The 21,330-nt window shown below is 38.7% G+C and overlaps 1 protein-coding gene across 1 annotated transcript; it reads right to left on the reverse strand.

Annotated features, from left to right (window-relative positions):
* Window positions 1-210: 210 nt before the first annotated feature.
* On the reverse strand, window positions 211-1,529 carry LOC100659185 (olfactory receptor 4F21-like). Its single transcript, XM_010598403.3, has one exon. It carries the CDS (start codon window positions 1,453-1,455, stop codon window positions 520-522), a length of 936 nt encoding a protein of 311 aa, XP_010596705.2. The 5' UTR covers window positions 1,456-1,529; the 3' UTR covers window positions 211-519.
* Window positions 1,530-21,330: the final 19,801 nt, after the last annotated feature.

Consider the following 21,330-nt stretch of genomic DNA (forward strand, 5'->3'; position numbering starts at 1 on the left):
AAGCATCCTTCCTTTGTCTCTCTCACTTCCCCACCCCTTACTGAAGCTTTCCAAGTAAGTTTCCAAATAAAGTACCTGCAACAAAATTTTGTCCTTGGGTCTTCTTCTGAAAGAACTTTACCTGAGTAATTGAGTAAATCTACTAGGTCTACATCTATAAGTATTCAATGTGATGATTCATGACATTCACCAAAGCAAGTCTGTAGTATATTTGAAAACCTTATGGGAAGCAGAAGATGCCATTATATCCTTTCTTACTGTCAAAATAACCACAATTTTAATCATAATGTCTTATTTAGTAGACACTGCTGTTGTCTGCTAAAATAACCCTTATCATGATGGATTCATATTCGCACAGTGGTAAAGGTAATGAGTAAATGCTCTACAGAAGTAGTAGAAATGAGTTTAAGGAAATAGATGATACATTCAGTTATGGCCATGTTAGATGTGGGATGTTTAAGTGGAGATGTCTTAACAGGCAGGTGGATGTATAGTTTCAGAGTTCAAAGAATGATGTAGTCAGCAAAATCTGAGATAATATCGCTGTTTGTGCAATCTTTTTAGTGCTATCTTCATGTCTTTGTTCCTTAATGTATAGATGGCAGGATTCAAGATAGGGGTGATAGCAAAGTCAACAATGAACAGATATTTATCAAGTGATGATGTGGGGAAAGGCCACACGTAGAGAAACATGCATGGAGTGCAAAAAAGAACAACCACAGTGATGTGAGCTGACAATGTGACAAAAGCCTTGGATAAATCACCTGAGGAACGTTTCCAGACAGAGACCAAAATGAAGGTATAGGAAAGGATTAACAGGAAGAAGGTGCCCACGCTCAGGAACCCACTGTTGGCAGTATTAACCAACTCAAATTTGTACCCATCTGTGCATGCAAGTTTTATGATCCTGGGAAAGTCGCAATAAAAGCTGTCTATTTTATTAGGGCCACAAAAGGGCAAGTTAATAACAAATGAAAACTGAGACATAGCATGGATAACTCCAGTTACCCAGCCAATGACTACAATTGAAACACATATATTAGGGCTCATGATGGTCAAGTAGTGAAGAGGTTTACATATCGCTGTGTATCTGTCAAACGCCATGGCTACGAGTAACAACATCTCTGTTCCTCCTAAAATGTGGATGAAGCATGTCTGTGTCATACAGCCTTGAAAAGAAATTACTTTGTATTCATTTAAAAGGTTTGTGATCATCTTGGGGACTGTGGTAGAGCAAAGTCCCATATCAATGAGGGACAGGTTGGCCAGCAGGAAGTACATAGGGGAATGTAAGTGAGAATCAAGAATCACCAAAAACAAAATGAAAAGGTTTCCCAGGATGATCCCTAAATAGAGCAAGGAAAATATCAACGTGAGAAAAACTTTAGTTTCCCAAGAACTGGAGAGTCCCAACAACACAAACTCAGAAATCACAGAGTCATTTAGTCTACCCATTGACTGGGACAGAAGAGCTGATTTTCAAATGAGCTGTAGATAGAAAACGAGGAAGTGTCAGAATCAGTGGCACTAAAAGCTGATTTTCTATTTACTCTACTAATTTGTTTTATGAGCTGCATATACTGGAATTATAAATCATTTCATTGGAAAGAAGAAAAATAAAGAAAATGGAAGGATTACGGTCATGAGGAGAGTGACTGCATAAATAAATAATATTTTGGATATTTTAGATGGAGGTAAATGGGGTTACTTACCTTCTTACTCTATTATTAGACCTTTTGTTTTTGCTCCTCAAAGGTTTCTAGACATTTTCTCTGATAATTTACGTAAGTGTTCTCCCACCTGTGTAACCTCAGGCATTTTCTGTCACCTGGACATTACAACTTTCACACTAACTTGCAAATTCTCTTTAGCTGAGTTTTCTACTTCCCTGGGGGAAATGGAGATCATCATGTTAAAACTGATTAATTTTTTTTTTTTTTAAGTTTACAATGGAAGTCAATTGCACAAATTGAGATTATTCATAACGTATTTCTCATAACATATTATCATTGGTGTGCTCATGAACCCGTACATCCAATAGATATTGTATACAAGAGATCAAATGCCTGTTAATAAGAATAAAAAGGTTATATAAATAAACATAATAATAATAAAAACCAAAAACCAAACCCATTGCTATAGAGTTGATTCTGACTTATAGCAACCTTGTAGAACAGAGTAGAACTGCCACATAGAGTTTCCAAGGAGCAGCTCGTGTATAGCAACCGCTGACGTTTTGATTAGCAGATGTAGCTGGTCGTAGCTCTTAATCACGCTGCCATCAGGGCTCATATAATAGTACATAATAGTAATAAAAAAAAAGAATAGATAACATATATTAGGTGCTGCCCTCATGTAAAACATTGTACTAAGAACATTGCCTTTTATAAACTTCACAAAAATTCTGAGATACTATTTTATTAGATTCATTTTATACATGCAACTGAATGAAACTATATGTCAGAAAGATCAGTGTTAGAGCCAGGACTTGTATCTAGAGATATAGAGCAACATAACCTTTTCCTTTTCTTACCGACAAAACTACCATTTTTTCATGTAGTGGGCTGAAATCTTGCAATTTGATAAGAAAGTAGCCCCATCTCAGACCAATGGCATGATACATGATTTTTCTAAACCAGTTACTATAATACTATGTTCTTGGCGATGGGTTGGCCTAAAATGGGGCATCTGACATGAAACCATTTAATGTGAAATAAACCAATGTTGACTGAGGAGAGGTGTGCTTACCAAATAAAAAGAAAAGCTTCATGTGGAGAAAGGTGCTTTATCTGGTCCTTTTCATTTGCATTTAATGATAATGTTCTGCCTAATGATGTGGCAATTATGAGATTTCAAAAACCATATACTAAGAATAATAAAGTGAAAAGATTGTAAGGATGTAGAACCCAAAGGACATGTTGAACCACAGCAATGGTGTTCCTTTTAATTATCTTGTAATATGAGAAAAATAAACTCTAATTTGTTTAAGCCATCGCAAGCCAGGCTTTCTGTTACTTGCAACTGGATGCAATCTCAGCATTTCTATGACAGCAGTCCCCTAATTCTCCTATATTCCCGTCTTCTTTATATCTTTCACTTACACAGGATTTCTTTTTTTCTGTTCATCCTTAATTTTTGATGTGACTGAGGCTTTGTCCTAAGTCACACTTTTTTAAACTCAATACTAGTTTACTAATTCGATGAGCCCTGGTTGCACACTGCTTAAGCATTTGGCTGCTAACCAAAAGGCCAGTGGTTGGAACCTACCAGCTGCTCCCTGGGAGAAAGATGGGGCAGTCTGCTTCTATAAAGATTACAGTCTTGGAAACACTGTGGGGCAGTTCTGCTCTGTCCTATTGGTTCACAATGAGTTGGAATCAACTCAACAGCAACAGGTTTTTGTTTTTTACTAATTTTAACTAGTATCTAGATATTGACGACTTATAAATCTGTATCTTTATCTTTGGACTCCAGAAGAATATATACAAAACTGTAAGTGGTATACACAAGTGTAAGTCCCACTTTCAACTTCAAATTAATACCTCAAAACTGAATTATAATCTATGCTCAAATGATTTACCATTCTCCTAAATGCCCAATATAGATACCTATGTGTAGCATTCTTGTCCTTTCTCTGCCTTCCATCTCCAGAAGCACAATTTTCACTCTCAAATATTTGCTTAATTAATTTTCTTCCTCTTCTTTTCCATTATCATTTTCTTGCTTCCGGTCTACATATTTTCTCATCTTTATAATACAAAAGCCTTCTGAATTATCTGTCTGCAGTCATACAAAAGTACAGACCATTCTATACTCTAAGATCTGTCTATATAAATATCTAATATGCTCATGTGACTCTCCTACTTAAAGTCTTTGAGGCTTCTATCAAGAGAAAATTCTTGAAATCTTACAGCACATTACATATGACTCTGAGTGGAAGAGGTCAGCTATTTTTGATTTCAGAGGGATTTCTATAAATCTTTTAGGGAATGGATGTACTGAACAGTTATTGGATAAATTTCAATATCTATTCCTGATAAAAACTCTTAGTAATATGGGAAGGATTAAAAATATTTTTTAACATGATGCTTTTAATAGAATTTTTAAACCACAGTCAGTTATCAGATTACAGATGACACATTAGAATTAAGAATACAACAAAGAAATCCTGCTGGCCCTCTAATACAACAATGTACTATAAATTAGACAAGAGGATGAAATGAAGCAATAATATTGAAGGGAGAGTAGCAAAACTACCATCATATGCAAATCATACAAATGTCTACTGGAAACTTCATTATATTGAAATTATTAAATCTAATATGAGCATTGCAATAAATACAATAAATTATAATCTCTTAAAATATGATGAAAATATATCTCATTTATAAATGAAACTAATGTTAAAAGATATGCAGAATCTATGGAAAATAATCTTTTCTTATGTATTTGTAACCCCAGATTAAGAGGACTATCAAACCATGCTAATAGAAAAAAAAAAAAAAAAGACTCAAAACTATAAAAATATCAAGTCTCACTGAACTACTCCATATAATAACTGCAGTGCTCATGAAAAGTCCAGTGGAATTATTTTGGAACATTACAAAGCAATCCAAAAGTCCACTTCAATAAGTAGGAAAATTTTGAAATGGAAATGTAATGCAATAGAAGTTAGGAGAGACAAGGAAATGCTTTCTATAAAATGTATTAGAACATGTCATAAATCTGTAATAATTAAACAATGACTAACATGACTAATATTGAACAAATAAATGGAATAAAACCAGTCAAAATATAATTATATACATATTAGATAATTTACTGTATGATAAAGAAGGCATTACCATTATGTAGGAAGTAGGCTTATTCAATAAATATGTAGTATTCAATAGTTGTTAAACATGTTGCTCAACATTGGAAATATAAAGTTGTAAATATTCTACCATACATCTTACAGCACGAAAAAACTCTGGATGATTTGAAGGTGTATGTAAAAGTAAAATTATAAAATTTTAATAAAACATGTATAAATCAATTTTTGTCAAATTGAGTTTAAGAGGGTCTTTCTAAGTTTGCTGTAAATTTAGAAATAGCTTCTTTTTTAAAAATATGTATGTACCTTTTTAACAGAATGATTGAACCCAGTGTTGCTGTGGGACTGGGAGAATAGTGCCTCTTCACAGCTGATGGGAATGTGGTGATACATTCATTCCAGAAGGCAAGTTGACAGTAGAAGTAAAAATTCTTTTAACTGTGAGATAGAAATCCTGTATTTTGAAAGTAATTGTAAGGAAAAAGTGGATAAATGGACAATATATATTTGAAAAGTGGTTTTACTTATCAGTATTTTTTAAAAATACTAACAAATTGCAACTGTTCAGAATTAAGAGATTAAATAACTAGGTGTATACATTTGTACAACGCAGGCTTTAAATATGATTATATGAGTCTACATTAACTAGCCTAGAAAGATAACAATAAGTCAAAGAAACAAGTATAGAGTATAAGTCATTTCAGAAAGAGGGGGAAATGGCACTTTGCATGAGTAAACGTTTAGGATTTACCAAAAATTTCTGCAGCGGAGGTTTTAATAATTTTTTTTAATCTTTAAGTTGATCTATATATTTTAAGATGTATAGTTTATTAATTTTATAATTTAAAAATGGGATGTATCAAAACTAAAGGAGGGAATAGGAAAATGTATTTAAGGGCCATTTCCAGTACTTACATAAATAATACGATGATTAAGAGCATTAACACTGTGCTCAAACTGTTTGCATTCCCGGCTCCTCCACTTACTGGTTGTGTGTTTTAGGATGAGCTACTTCACTACATGGCACCTCAATTTCTTTATCTGTGAAAGACAAATACTAAGAATTTTTACCTCATATAATTGTTTTGAGGACTGAGTTGAAACAAGAAAAATATCAGAAATCGATCTGGCATATAGTAAAAACTCAGAAAGTTTTATCTATTATGATGATTTCTTTGGGAAACAGACCTAGAGTTCTTCAGATTGGGAAAGTTTTTGAGGTCTTCTGGAAAACATAAAGCTAGTATGCTTTTCTAAGTTGTCCTCAGTTGTAATGGAATAGCCAGGGCATGGACATTACTTTTTATTTTTCTGATCCTAATATTCAGAGAGAAAGGGGATGGTAGATTCAAGATTTTTTTGCATACCACATTAAAATATACTAGTGCTTTGAAGAATTTGTTCATTTCATAATATGATTAAAACTATGAGACCAGAGGGTTATAAAACAACATAAGTGAAAACCATTTATATAAATAGAGTTGACAAAGGAATAAGGGAGGTGGATAGAAAAATCAAATGTGGGGAGGAAAAAGCAGGCATAATTATGCAACCAGGTGGCAGAAAATTAGAGTAGGTCTCGTACCTACCTGTTCAGTCTTAGGTTTTATGGGCCGCAACTTCAAGGACTGAGAAACACAGAAGTTAGCTCCTTTTTAGATTCGTAATTGTTGCTCAAGACAAATAGTTATAAATAGTTGTTATCATTAGGAATGAAACCAATTAACAGAACTGAGTATTAATTCCCAATATTTACTTCAAATGGAAACTAGGACTTTGCACATTGGAGTTTCCCAAGGGTCAAGCATTAAAAAAAAAAAAAAGTATCAGGAGATGCAAATAAGAATAATAGGGAAATTGCCAATTCAATGTGATGATAAGTAATTTTGCAGCTCTGGCAACATTTTTTCCAATGAAGAATTTTAGGTGTTCATTGAATTATTAAACATTACCAGAGCCACTGATTATATCTATTTGTCATCAATACCAGGTTCAAAGTCAACTCTCACTAAACCAAAAACCAACTATCACCAAAAAAAAAAAAAGTCCTATGGGCACTAACCCAAGCTGGAAACTAGGAGTCCTAGCTCCTCATGCAAATATCCCATCCTCGAGCTCATCGCTTCCTCTGCCAGCTTTTTCCCTACGTACACGTCCTTGCAGGAGGTTAAGATGTCTTCTACCAGCTCCATGTCATTCAGCATCAACGCCAATCTGAGAGCCTCAGGGAAGCGGCTGAACTTCCGGAACACACCCAAGGCACAACGCAGCAGGGCAGAGTTCTCAGGCTCTCAACTACAAAGGTAAAATTAATAAAGGAATTACAAATACCAGGCATTCCTTCACTCCGTTCAATTCGCTTACCTGAAATAGACACTGAATGCCTACTCTGAGCCAGGCACTATACTCAATGCTGAGACTACTAAGGAGACACAACGTCTCTGACCTTAAGAAGCCCACAGACATCAGATTAACTACAGCCAGATGCAACCCTGGAAGCACAAACCCGGGAGAGGCAGCACCACTGAGGGAGGAGAGAGGGGAAGGCAGGTCTCCCGCTGCCCCTACTGTGCTTGCTCACCTGGTGAGATAGAGGCAGACCTTCGCATATGCATTCTCATCGATGTCCTTCTCCAGCGTATCTACCTGCTCAATTTCCATGAGTAAATCACAGGCCTCGTGCTCTGCATTGTGGGCCATGTTGAAGGGGACGATCTCCTTCACCAAGGTGAGCAGTGGCTCCCGCTGCGCCTTCTCTGCCTCATCCAGCTCCCTTAATTGCTATTTTCACTCAGAGTTTTGGGAAATAATGAATTGGTATTTGAGAAAATCATGGGTGAGAGCAAATCTTCCATCTATCAAGGATAGAGCAAATATAGGCTCAGAAATTTCGCTTGGGATTTTAATGTATCTGAAACATTCTATACAAAATTCTAAAGACAAATACTTTTTGGCTTTTTGAAAAAAGGCAGAATTCACTTAGCAGTTAAATATACTATGGTGGCATTTTCAGAGACTTCAAAAACCACTGAATAAACAAAGTAACCTACCTTGGGCTCATTGTAGGACTGCTTTGAATTCTATCTGTATACCTATTGCTTGGAGTCTATTTAATGTGAAGAATTGATTCAGTTCCTTTTTAAATGAAAGAGAAGTTAATTGATGCAAATGTGTTTCTTGGGGTATTACCTACCAGAATATCATCCTTTTAGGCCAAATGGCAATGCATATTATGCCAAATATATTGGCCAACTACCTACACATAAAAAAAACATAGAGCAAGAAAAATGGTGGATTTTTATATAATGAGAATACAGGTAGTCCCCAACTTGACAGGTTCTGTTTCCATGAATCTGTCTTAAGTTGTCTCTGATGTAAGATGCATTTCTCTCTCTCTCTCTTTTTTAGTTTCCAATATTACTGCCTTTTATTATCAAGATCTTTAAATATCTGGTCTTTATTTGTCTGGAGGTCAGAAACATTACATCTGAACTTACAGATATGTATCTTTTTAAATTTATTGTTTTGTGCTTTAAGTGAAAGTTTAAAAATCAGGTCAGTCTCTTGTTCAAAAATTTACAAACACCTTTCTATACACTCCTAATTGCTCTCCCACTAATGAAACAGCACAGTTCTTCCCTCCACTCTCTCTCTTCACGTCCATTTGGGTAGCTTCTGGCCCCCTCATCCCTCTCAACAGGTATATTTTAATACCTACCTAAAAAATACACACATCATAAAAATTTACCCCAACGTTGAAGAACAGTTGAATGACATTGGCTTTGTGATAATAACTCCACTTGTAGAATGTTCTGGATCATTGGAATTATCCCTGGGAATGGAGATGGCGTTTCTAGTCAGAAAATTAATAAGAGTTGTCTGTATGGTCCTTTTTTTTTTTTTTTTTTTAATATTTCGCAGTAACATCTCACTGCTTCCTGAATCTGCCTATTGACTTTAGCAAAGCGACCAGCTTTTGGGTCCATGTTTTCAAGGAAGAGAAATCCCTAATTTTAGTTTAGAAAAAAAATCAGCTAATCTTTTCATTTCATTTAAAATTTTGAAAACTTCTCTCCTTCCTCTTCCTCATTATTTCTTTCTTCTTTAGCGTTTCTCTCCTCTTCAAAATCCATTAAGCCCTGATCTGTCAATTCCCCTTCTTTGTGATCTACAAGCTGTTCCACATTGGTGATATCAAGTCGTAAATTCAGCATTCTTGGTGTATGGATGATTTTCTTACCAATCTCTTCCGTTATGTATCTTGACCAAATGCTTGAATGTGTTCACATAACTCAGCGATTTTTTTTCTGTATTCCCTGCATGCATTTTCCTGTAACTTCCTCCCAGAAAAATGCAATGTTCCAGGTACACTGAAGAATATTATGATTTCCCAGAAACCATGTAGTGTTACTGTACCTTCCCCTGTTGCAGCTATTGCCTGAGCAAACGTAGTCAGTAGGTAGTACGCCTTGAAGGTGGCCATTGCACCTGGATCCAGCTGTGATGTTGCATCACAGCTGTCATATAAGGAGGTAGATACACCACTGTCACATCTCAATTTTGATCATCTGTGTGAGGAGGGTGTCCTGGGGCATTATCAAGAAGCAGCAGAATCCTGAAAGGAAGCTTTTTTCAAAGCAGTAGGTGCACGTTGCTGGGATAAAACAATTTAAAAACTGGTCTTCTAATAACACAATTGACATCCAGGCCTTGGAGTTACTCCTGTAGTAGACTGGCTCCTTATTTTTGTCAATGTTTTTGAATGCTTGGGGGTTTTCAGAACAGTAAATAAGAAAAGGTTTTAATTTAAATCCAGCAGCATTTCTTGCAAGCAGCTGCCTGATTTTGTCTTTAAATGCCTTAAACCTGGCCTTGACTTTGCCTCTTTGTGGAAACAGATTGTTGTGTGGTTTCTTATAACTCAAGTATATCTTAAGCTGGGGACTACCCACCCACACCTTACTTATCAACATGGCTAGACAGCAAAGACCAGGTCGTTATGTGAAAACTGGTGACCACCTCATCACATAACTGGCAAATTATATCATTACATAACTGCCAAATTACCTTATTATGTAACTGCCAAACCACTGAGAATCATAACCAGGCCAAGGTGACACATAACCATCACAGCCAGCATTACCTTCACCTGCCTTCAGCCTTTGTTACTGACACATGTACGTCGTTAATGTGCAAAATAGCCAGGTAGTAAATGTTTTACTTTTCTTGTAAATGTGAAATATTGGACAAAAACATAGTCAATAAGTGAGCAGTAGGTGTATACACTACCACCACTTGGCAATACAAACAGTAAGAAAAGGAGAGGCAAGGCGAGTAAACAGTTATATTATGATTTATTATCTATGCTGACTTGACAATGTCAGAGGAAAAGTGATAGATTTCCTGTGGCCAATAGTTTAGAAACAATAAAGCTTGGATTCACACGCTAATATTAAATAAAAAGCATTTATCTTTTCTTCCTACTTTTATTGTGTCAACTGCCTCAGGACAGTAATAGACCCATAATTATAATACCTACTAACATCATATCATTATAATGAGGAGCGAAGTTTGTTTGTGTTCTGAGGAAAATTTGTTTTCTGCTTGACCACTCAATTTTGGTAATAACCCTTTAAGATCTGGTACTCCTCCTCTTAATATCTGATCACCAATATTTTTTAGGTTCAAAACATTACTCATGTTAGTTCAGGTATTATGCAAAACAGTAACTATAACAGAATTATAAGTATAAAATTTCTCTTGAGGGAAATGGTTGTGAAGAGGAGAGGGAAAGGGAAGCAGAAGTAGACAGAAGTGAAAGCCTTCATAAGGAGATGCCAGTGTGGTCCCTGTGAAAGGAGAATTGAGTGAAGTAGACTGCGGTGCAGCTCTGAGAATGTCTCCACCAGTTCGATGTAGAAATCCTGAGCAAAGACTGACCATTTGAAGAATCCCCTATTGGGCAGGAATGGCCTGGCTCTGGCACCCCACCCGTTGTCAATAATTGGCTCAGAAGAGGCTGTGGAGAGTGCGGCCACAGGGAGAATGTTAGAGTGGAACCTGAAGTTGCAACAGCTAGAATCTATCACCTAATGTCTTAGGCTGGGTTCTCTACCGAAGCAAAACCAATAAAGCATGTAAATATGCTTACAGAGAGATTTATATCAAGAATTGGCTCCTGCAGTTGTAGAGGCTGGAAAGTTCCAAGTCTGTGAGTTAGGCTGGAGGTTCTCCTGACACATGTAGCTGCAGGCATTAGTGAACCCAAGATCATCAGGTCAGACAGCAAGCCTCTGGCTCCCAGGCTACGAAGGCTGATGAGTTCCAAGATCAGCAGCCAAGAGAGCAGGTAATCTGTTAGCTCATGTCTCAGGAACAGAAGGTCAGGTAAACAGGAGCCAGCTGCAGGATCCAGAGTGGGCAAAAGCCCACAAGCTTTGCCAAAATATCCACCTATCTTAGGCACAGGCCACACTCCCAAAGAAACTCCCTTTCAACTGACTAGGTGCTCATAACAGAGTTTATCATGGAGGTAATTACATTATATCATATCTCATTTAGAGGACATTACATTATTGTTGTTTGCTTGTTATACTTTTTCCATTCTTTGAGTTTTAGTGTGTGTCTCTTGTAGGCAGCATATAGAAAAAAAAAAAAAGAAGGATCGTGTTTTTCATCCATTCTGCCACTCTCTGTCTCTTTATTGGTGCGTTTAGTCTGTTTGCATTCAGCATAATTATGGATAGGAATGAGTTTAGTGCTGTCATTTTGATGTCATTTTTTGTGTGTTCTTGACAGTTTCTTTTTCCCACTTAACTTTTTGTGCTGAGTAGTTTATATATATTGTCTCGACACTGGGTTTCTGGGCTGGGTCTTTTCCTCTTATTCATTTGTTGTTGATTTTGTTTTTGCTGAGTATTCTTTTCATGTATTTAATTTTGATGAGTAGGATTGTGAGTCTTTATGGTTACCTTAAAATTTACCCCTATTTTTCTAATTTTAAAGCTAACTTTTATTTCTTTATATTGCCTTGACTTCCTCTCCATATGAAAGGTCTATGACTACATTTCTTAGTCCCTCTTTATTGTCTCAAGGTTGTCTTCTTTTACATAATGACATCGCTGTTTCCCTATTTTGAGCAGTTTTTTTTTATCTTGATTTCTTTTTGTGATTTCCCTATCTGGGTTGACATCTGGTTGCTCTTTCCTGTGTTCTAGTCTTGGATTGTTATCTGATATTATTGATTTTCTGACCAGAGAACTCCCTTTAGTATTTCTTGTAGGTTTGGTTTTTATGAATTCTCTAAACTTCCATTTATCTGGGAATGTCCTAATTTCACCTTCATATTTGAGAGACAGTTTTGCTGAATATATGATTCTTGTTTGGCATTTTTTTTTTTCCTTCAATTCTTTTTATAAGTTATCCCATTGCCTTCTTGCTTCCATGGTTTCTGCCGAGTAACCCGAGCTTATTCTCATTGATTCTCCTTTGTAGGTGACTTTGTTTATCCCTGGCCACTCTTAAAATTCTCTCTTTATCTTTGGTTTTGGCAAGTTTGATTATAATATGTCTTGGTGACTTTCTTTTGAGATCTACCTTATGTGGAGTTTGATGAGCATCTTGGATAGATATCTTCTCATCCTTATGATATCAGGGAAGTTTTCTGCCAAAAAATCTTCAAGAATTCTCTCTGTATTTTCTGTTATGCCTCCCTGTTCTGGTACTCCAGTCACTCTTAGGTTATTTCTCTTGATAGAGTCCCACATGATTCTTAGGTTTCTTCATTTTTTAAAATTCTTTTATCTGATTTTTCCTTGGATATATTGGTGCCAAGTGTTTTATCTTCAATCTCACTAACTCTACCTTCCACTTCCTCAATTCTGCTCCTCTGGCTTTCTGTTGAGTTTTCTAATTCTGTAATTTTCGTGTTGATCTTCTGAATTTCTGATTGCTGTCTCTCTATGGATTCTTGCAGCTTATTAAATTTTTCGTGATGTTCTTGAATAACCTTCTTAATTTCTTCAACTGCTTTATCTGTGTGTCTCTTGGCTTGTTCTGCATTTTGCCTGATCACATTCCTGATGTCTTGAAGAGCTCTGTATATTAATCTTTTGTATTCTGCATTTGTTTTTTTATTCTGTATTTGGTAATTCCAGGAATACACCTTCATCCAGAAGATTCCTTGATTCTTTGTTTTGAGAGTTTGTTGAAGTGATCATGGTCTGCTTATTTATGTGATTTGATATTGACTGTTGTCTCCGAGCCATCTGTAAGTTGTTTATTAGTTTACTTTATGTTTGCTTAGAGTCTCCTAGATTCTTGCTTTGTTCTATTTTGATATGCCCTAATAGGCTGCTTGAATGAGCTTTCTCAATTATTTTCGCCTTTGAAGCTCTAGCATCCTGTCACCAGGTGGCTAGAGCTGTTACTAGGTATATGAGTCTAGGAGTCGATTCACTTTTCTTGTACAGATTCAGCTCAGGTATCCAGATAGTTGGTCATCAAGTGTGTCATACAGGCTCTGTCCTACAGTCTTAGAGGGGTAGGGGTGATTGTTGTAGGTACAGGTATCTGGTTGCAGCAGGGGGTCATGCTCTGAACAAGGCAGGCGCTGACAACCATTCCCCAAGTGTCTGTGAGGAAAGCACGTACCTGTTCCCTGGAGCGCTCAGGTGGGTGGGTTCTACAGCTGGATCCAATGCTTTTGGTTGTAAGGGCTGGGAGGTACCACTTATCCTTGGACCCCTGTTGTGGGTGGCTAGGTGTTGTGGGTAGAGCCACCACTCCTTAGGTCCCTGATGTGAGTAGGTGAGGACCCTGTTTATTAGGCAAAGCAGTGTCAGGCATCAAAAACCCACCTCTCTGCTGCACAGCGGAAACAGTTGCAGTGTGTCAACAAGGGCCTATTTTTCTGAAATGCGCCCACACAGGGCCATGCAGGGATGGAAGGTACTCAGTGTCCATGGGCCATTTGTGCCTGGACAGGATCCGCTTATGTCCTGAGCTCCCACAGTTAGTGGAGCTGGCAGATTATCTTCCCCCCCAATTGTGAATTTATCCCTTCTCCAAGGCCAGGAGAATGCCTCAGCCAATGCAGCAGGACCTATCTCAGGCCCAGGGAAATCAACAGTCACTGAAGCTGGCTTGGGGGCTGAGGATGTGGTAAAATAAATGCAAGTACTTAGCTTTTGCCAAGAACACAGTTCTTCTCTGATTCCAGAGGTCTGAGTGGGCTCTGCGGCTTGCTGTCTCTCCCTGAGGAAACTGCATCTGGAATGCTACCACCAGCCCCACTGTGGTTGCTCCAGGTAATGGTGCCTGAGGGTTCCCAGTGATTCAGGTCTGGGAACTCCTCGCTGCTTCTGAACCATCTCTCCCTCCCCGCTGCCGCTCAGTCCATTTTCTAACTTTGCCTTTGATCTTCAGGATTCCTAGCCTGTCATATATATAATTGTTTCACTTGTTTTTTCAGGTCTTTGTTGTAAGATGGATCACTGGAAGTCTGACTACTCCACGATCTTGGCTCCACCTCAAGGGAATTACATTATTAAACAGCTGCCAAACTACAACATTACTGCCAAATCACTGAAAATCATGGCTCAGCCAAGTTGACACACAACCTTAACCATCACATTCCACCCCTTGAAAACTTGATACCCATACCCATCTCTAAATAAAGACAATTATAAATTCATGCTTGTGCCTAACACGATACAACAAACATGGCTACAACTGAAAATGCATTAGCCCTGTTAACATCTTTTGTTTCATAAGTGAAGTAAACAAAAATATTTGATTCATACATGTAAGGAGGAAATATTCATAACAACTATAATCTTAATTTCTGCAGCTGGTCACATAGTCGTAACTGGTATTTAGAACTACCTTCTTCCACCACCTATCCCATATTCTCTTTGCCCTCAGCAGTCACCTCACCTGGTTGTGGTTCTTTGACTGGTGGGGTTACCCAAACTTTCATTCCTGAAGGGTCTGGTCTATTAGTAGTCATGTTGAAATTGAGTTGCTGTAGTTTTCTATTGACTTTAATCATAGGGCATGGTAGGACTAAGAAACTCCATAAGGGATCTCCTACATTCCAGATATACTCTTGTGTACCTCCATTGTGTAATATCAATCTGATTTCCTCTGGATAATCATGGTCAGTCACACCAGCCAATATGGTAACTCCCTTCTTTGCCTGTTGTTCCAGAGACAGGAGAAGCTCAAAGTGATCAGTTGGCATTCTTAACTTGTAGTTCAGTGGAATCAGTGATGTGTCTCTAGGTGGGAGCATTCTTTCCTTTGGAACTAAGACTTCTAGCCCTGCAGAGTATCAGGTCATGGGGGCAGGAAACAAAAATATTGTGAGTGGGTGACTAAGGGTAACAGTGAGTGGTGCCACTGCCATTTCCACCCCTTGATTCCTGGACCTATGAATCCTGGCTATGGGAGAAACAGCACCATATATTTGACACTGGTTTAGAGTATATACAGCCTCCTGGAGAGCATTGCCCCAACCCTAAAGGTATTGCCAAATAGCTGACGCTGTAATTGTGTCTTTAGAAGGCCTTTCCGTTATTCTATTAAGCCAGCTGCTTCAGGATGATGGGGAACTTGGTAGATCAGTGAATTCCATAAGCATGGGCCCATTTTTTGCATTTCATTTACTGTGAAATGAGTCCCTTGATCCTAGATGATGCTGTGTGGGATACCAGGATAGCATTAAGGCAATCTATAAGCTCATGGATGGTAGTTTTGGCATAAGAATTCTGTGCAGGGAAGACAAACCCATATCCAGAGAAGATGTCTATTCCAGTAAGAACCAAATGCTGCCCTTTTCATGATGGAAGCAGTCCAATGTAATCAACCTGCCACCTGGTTGAGGCTGATCACTTCGAGCAATGGTGCCATATAGGGGACTCAAAGTATGTCTCTGTCTGGCAGATTGGGCATGCAGTGCTGGCTGTAGCCAAGTCGGTCTTGTTCAATGGAAGTCCATGTTGCTGAGCCAATGAAAACCTCCATCCCTGCCACCATTAACCCTTTGTTCATGAGCCCATTTGGGAAAAGACAGGAGTGGCTAGGAAAAAATGATTGGTTTCCATAAAACAAGTCATCATATCCACTTTATTGTTAAAATCCTCCTCTGCCGAGGTTCCCTTTGGTGAGCACTCACATGAGTCACAAATATCTTCACTTCTTTGGCCTATTCAGAGAGGTCTTTCCACATATTTTTTCCCCATACCTCCTTGTCTCCAATTTTCTAATCATGTTCCTTCCAAGTCCCTGACCATCTAGCCAAACCACCGGCCACACCCATGAATCAGTACACAATCACACATCTGGGCATTTCTCCTTCCAAGCAAAGTGATCAACAAGGTGCACCTCTTGATGTTCTGAGATTAGGAGGATTTACCTTCATCATTGTTCATCAGGGAAGTCCCAGAAGGGGCTGTAGTGTTGTCACTCTCCGCTTTCAAGTGATGCCTGCATGACGTGCAGAACCATTTGTAACCCAGGCACCAATTTTCTCTTCCTCAGTCAACTGGTCATAAGGAACTCCCCATGAAGCCATAGGTGCAGACTGGGAGCTGGAAGATATTGTGACAGGAATGGAGATCATGGGCATTTGGGCTACTTCCTCATACAACTTACTTATGCCTTCTGGTCCTGCTAAGGCCCAAACTAATATACACCACTTCCATTTTATGATAGAGTGCTGCTGTGCACATCCAACTTGATGGGTCTGTGAGTCAGACAACACCCAGTTCATGATAGGCAACTCAGGTTGCATGGTGACTTGGTGGCCCATGGTTAAGTGTTCAGTCTCTACTAAGTCCCAGTAACAAGCCAAAAGTTGTTTCTCAAAAGGAGAGTAGTTATCTGCAGAGGATGGCAGGGCTTTGCTCCAAAATTCTAAGGGTCTGTGCTGTGATTCTTCAATAGGGGCTTGCCAAAGACTACAAACAGCATCTCTATCTACCAGTGACACTTCGATCAACCCAGGATCAGCCAGATCATATGGCTCAATTAGCAGAGTAGCTTGCACAGCTGTGTGAACCTGTTGCAGAGCCTTCTTTTGTTCTGGACCCCATTCAAAACTAGCAGCTTGTTGAAAAACTTGATAAATAAAGTGAATAACACACCCACATGAGGTATATGTTGACTCCAAAATCTGAACAGGCTCATTAGGCATTGTTTGTCCATTTTAGTTGTGGGAGGGGCCAGATGCATTGACTTATCCTTCACTTTAGAAGGACTATCTTGACATGCCCCACACCACTGAACCCCTAGAAATTTCACTGATGTGGAAGGCAACTGAATTTTTGTCAGATTAATTTCCCACTCTCCAACATGCAAATGTTTTACCAATAAGTTCAGAGTCTTTGTGATTTCTTCCTTACTAGATGCAACCAACATAATGTCATCAATGTAATAGACCAGTGTGACATCTTGTGGGAGGGAAAGTTGATCAATGTCCTTGTAGACTAAATTAAGACATAGGACTGAAGAGTTGATATATCCTTGAGATAGGCAAATGAAGGTGTATTTCTGGCCTTGCTAGCTGAAGGCAAACTGCTTCTGGTTGTCCTTCAAAACAGTAACGAAAAAAACGGTATTAGCCAGATCAACAGCTGCACACCAGGTACCAGGAGATTTATTAATCTGCCCAAGCAATGAAACTACACCTGGAACAGCAGCTGCAACTGGAGTCACCCCCTGATTAAGTTTTCTCTAATCCACTGTCATTCTCCAAAATCCATCTGTTTTTTGCCCAGACAAAATAGGTGAATTGAATGGGAATGTGATGGGAATTACCTCCCCTACATCCTTCAAGTCCTTGATAGTGACAGTAATCTCTACAATTCTTCCAGGAATGTGGTATTGCTTTTGGTTTACTACTTCCCTCTGTAGAGACTTTTCTAATGGCTTCCACTTGGCTTTTACTACCATAATACCCTTACTCCACTTGCCTGGGATCCAGTGTTGGGATTCTGCCAGTTGTTAAGTATATCTGTTCCTATTGTGGATTCTGGAACTGGGGAAATCACTACAGGATGTGTTCAGGAGCCTGCTGAAGCTACAGTGAGATGGACATGAGATAAGACTTCATTAATAACCTGACCTTCCTATGTCCTTTCTCTTACTGGTGGGTCAGAGTGATGTTTTTGTCCCTGGGAATTAGTGTCAGTTCACAGCCAGTATCCACTAATCTCTGAAAAGTCTAATTATTTCCTTTTCCCCAAAAAGCAGTCACTCTCATAAAAGGCTATAGATCCTTCTGAAGGCTGGGAAAGATAAACAGTATACAGTTAGGGAAATGTATCGGAGGCCTTCCTCAAGTGGACCTGGCCATCCCTTCATTTTAAGTGTTTCAGGTCTGTAAATTCACTCAAGTCTGGGAATTGTTTGAGCAGTCGTGAATATCTATTCTGGTGATTTGAGTTACACCGCTGTTTACTTGACCTAGAATTCTTTCTCTTGCCAGATCAAGCAAATATTTAGTAGATTTCCTATCTGTTTCACTCCTAGGGACACCATGATTAGGTAACCAATGCCATAAGTCCATACAAGTCAGGCTATTCTGATTACTGCTTTGACTCCACTGTCCATCATGATAATCACAGTCGCCTCGTCTTTGTAGATTGTGTACTGCCACTTGGCCCCTACCACCATAAGGTAAAATCAGCCCCATTGTAGTTAGTTGTCTTAATTCAGTTAGGGCAGTTCCCACTGACAAATCTGATTTATATAACACTCACAGCAGTCTCCAAGGATGCTGGAGCTTGTTTTACAAATTTGTTCCTCACCATTGCGATAAAAGGTATGTCCTCTGGGCATTCCATGTGTGGATCTGTGGGTTTAACCTGATAAACCCACATTAACACGCCAATTTCCCTAAGCCTTTGGATACTTTCCTCCTCATTATTCTGGGGCAGGTCTGCTGGTTCAATTTGATTTCGTATAGCTACTGCGTAATCCATTCTTCCGCAACCCATCCAAATAAACTATTAGATCTTTCCCTAAACTCACCATGTGAAATATTGAATGAAGAACCTGGGCTTAGTGAGCTTATATCAATAAACTCAGACTGATCCATCTTTATGTTCCTTGCACCATTATCCCATACCATTATCGCACACATATTCCCCAGGTTTCTGTTTGTACATATTAGAAAAATTTAGCAGTTCATTTGGAGTGTGGTATACCTCCTCCTGGGTCACACTTTGTACTTCATCTTTGGGGACTCACTGGAACCTAACTCTAGTTATAAGTCTAGAAGACAAAATGGGTGGTGGGGAAGTGTTCTGAGAACATTCAGCATTGTGTTAGAAGGATTCTGCCTCAGTTGATACCCCAGGGAATGACTCAGACAAAAGCTCTTCAGACAAAGCTGGGTTAATCTCATTAGATAGGTTTGGGGGCTTGGCAGACAAGTTGGAATAATCTCTTTTGATGGGAGCAAGAGGGCTGTTTCTGTTGGAAGGACTGATTCAACAGAATTCAGGATCTCAGTGGCCTCAGCTTTGTGATTATCTGCCCATATGTCCCCATCTCAAATTTCAGGATCCCATTTCTTCCAAATCAATGCCCTCACTTTAACTTTAGACACCTCTTGAGGTTGGGAATTCAGTTGGCATTGTAATTCAGCCTGGGGAAGACTCTGGGTTTTGTTTTCAACAATATCAGCTCTGCTACTATAAGAAATAAAGCTTTCTTTCAACGCACAAGTAGAAACCATGAGGTCATTTACGTGGTGCTTAAGGTTTGACCCTTAAGTCTTGAGCTCATCTCTTTCCTTCACCACTTTGTCTAGTGAAAGTAGGACCAACCAACCAGGTTCCTTATACTTCTCATTATGACAAAATTGTAGAAAGGCATCAAACATGCAGTCACCCAGAGCCTCACCTCTCATCAATATCTAATCTGTTGGTTGTGAAATTTTGCATAATTCTATGCCGCCTCAAGCCTTGGATTAACAGTGCCCTTTTTATTACTGGAAGCAGAGTCAGCAACATCATTAAGACTAAGCAGATTTGAGAACCAATTCATAAATCTCATGCTTTCAATTATGTTTCTCCAGAAGCACTCTTGCTATCAAATGTGTTAGGCTGGGTTCTCTGTTGTTGTTGTTGTTGTTAGGTGCTGTTGAGTCAGCTCTGACTCATAGTGACCCTATGCACAACAGAATGAAACGCTGCCCAGTCCTGTGCCATTCTTACAGTTGTTGCTATGCTTGTGCCCATTGTTGCAGCCACTGTGTCAATCCATCTCATTGAGGGTCTTCCTCTTTTTTGCTGACCCTCTAATTTGCCAAGCATGATGTCATTCTCCAGTGACTGATCCCTCCTGATAACATGCCCAAAATATGTAACATGTAGCCTTGCCATCCTTGCTTCTAAGGAGTATTCTGGTTGTACTTTTTCCAAGACAGATTTGTTTGTTCTTTTGGCATTGCATGGTATCTTCGATATTTTTTTTGCCAACACCACAATCCAAAGGTATCAGTTCTTCTTCAGACTTCTGTATTCATTGTCCAGCTTTCACATGCATATGAGGTGATTGGAAACACCATGGCTTGGGTCAGGTATGCCTTAGTCCTCAAAGTGACATCTTTGGTTTTCAACACTTTAAAGAAAGGTCTTTTGCATCCGATTTGTCCAATGCAACTTGTCTTTCGATTTCTTGACTGCTGCTTCCATAAGTGTTGGTTGTGGATCCAAGTAAAATGAAACCCTTGACAACCTCAGTCTTTTCTCTGTTCATCATAATGCTGTTAATTGGTCCAGTTGTGATGATTTTTGTTTTCTCTATGTTGATATATAATCTATACTGAAGGCTGTGGTCTTTGATCTTCATCAGTAAGTGCTTCAAGTCCTCTTCACTTGCAGCAAGCAAGGTTGTGTCATCTGCATAACACAGGTTGTTAAGGAATTTTCCTCCAATCTTGACGTCCCATTCTTGTTTAAATAGTTCAGCTTCTTGGATTATTTGCTCAGCATACAGATTGAATAGGTATGGTGAAAGGATACAACCCTGAGACACAACTTTCCTGACTTTAAACTATGTAGTATCCCCTTGTTCTGTTCGAAAGACTGCCTCTTTATCCGTGTACAGATTCCTCATCAGCACAATTAAGTGTTCCAAAATTTCCATTCTCCTCAATGTAATCCACAATTTATTACGGTCCACACAGTTGAATGCCTTAGCATAGTCAATAAAACACAGGTAAACATCTTTCTGGTATTCTCTGCTTTCAAGCAGGATCCATCTGACATCAGCAATGATATCCCTGGTTCCCTGTCCTCTTTTAAATCCAGCTTGAATTTCTGGCAGTTCCCTGCTGCAGTCACTTTTGAATGATCTTCAGGTAAATCTTGTTTGCATGTGATATTAATGACATTGTTCAATAATTTCTGCATTCGGTTGGATCACCTTTCTTGGGATTTGGCATAAACGTGGATGTCTTCCAGTTGGTTTGCCAGGCATCTGTCTCCCAAATTTCTTGACATAGA

Source organism: Loxodonta africana, chromosome 10, assembly GCF_030014295.1.
Source record: "Loxodonta africana isolate mLoxAfr1 chromosome 10, mLoxAfr1.hap2, whole genome shotgun sequence".
Classification (NCBI taxonomy): Eukaryota; Metazoa; Chordata; class Mammalia; order Proboscidea; family Elephantidae; genus Loxodonta; species Loxodonta africana.

Excerpts from the sequence above, each read along its gene's own strand:
- LOC100659185 (XM_010598403.3), bottom strand. The coding sequence starts at position 1,455 with ATGGGTAGACTAAATGACTCTGTGATTTCTGAGTTTGTGTTGTTGGGA.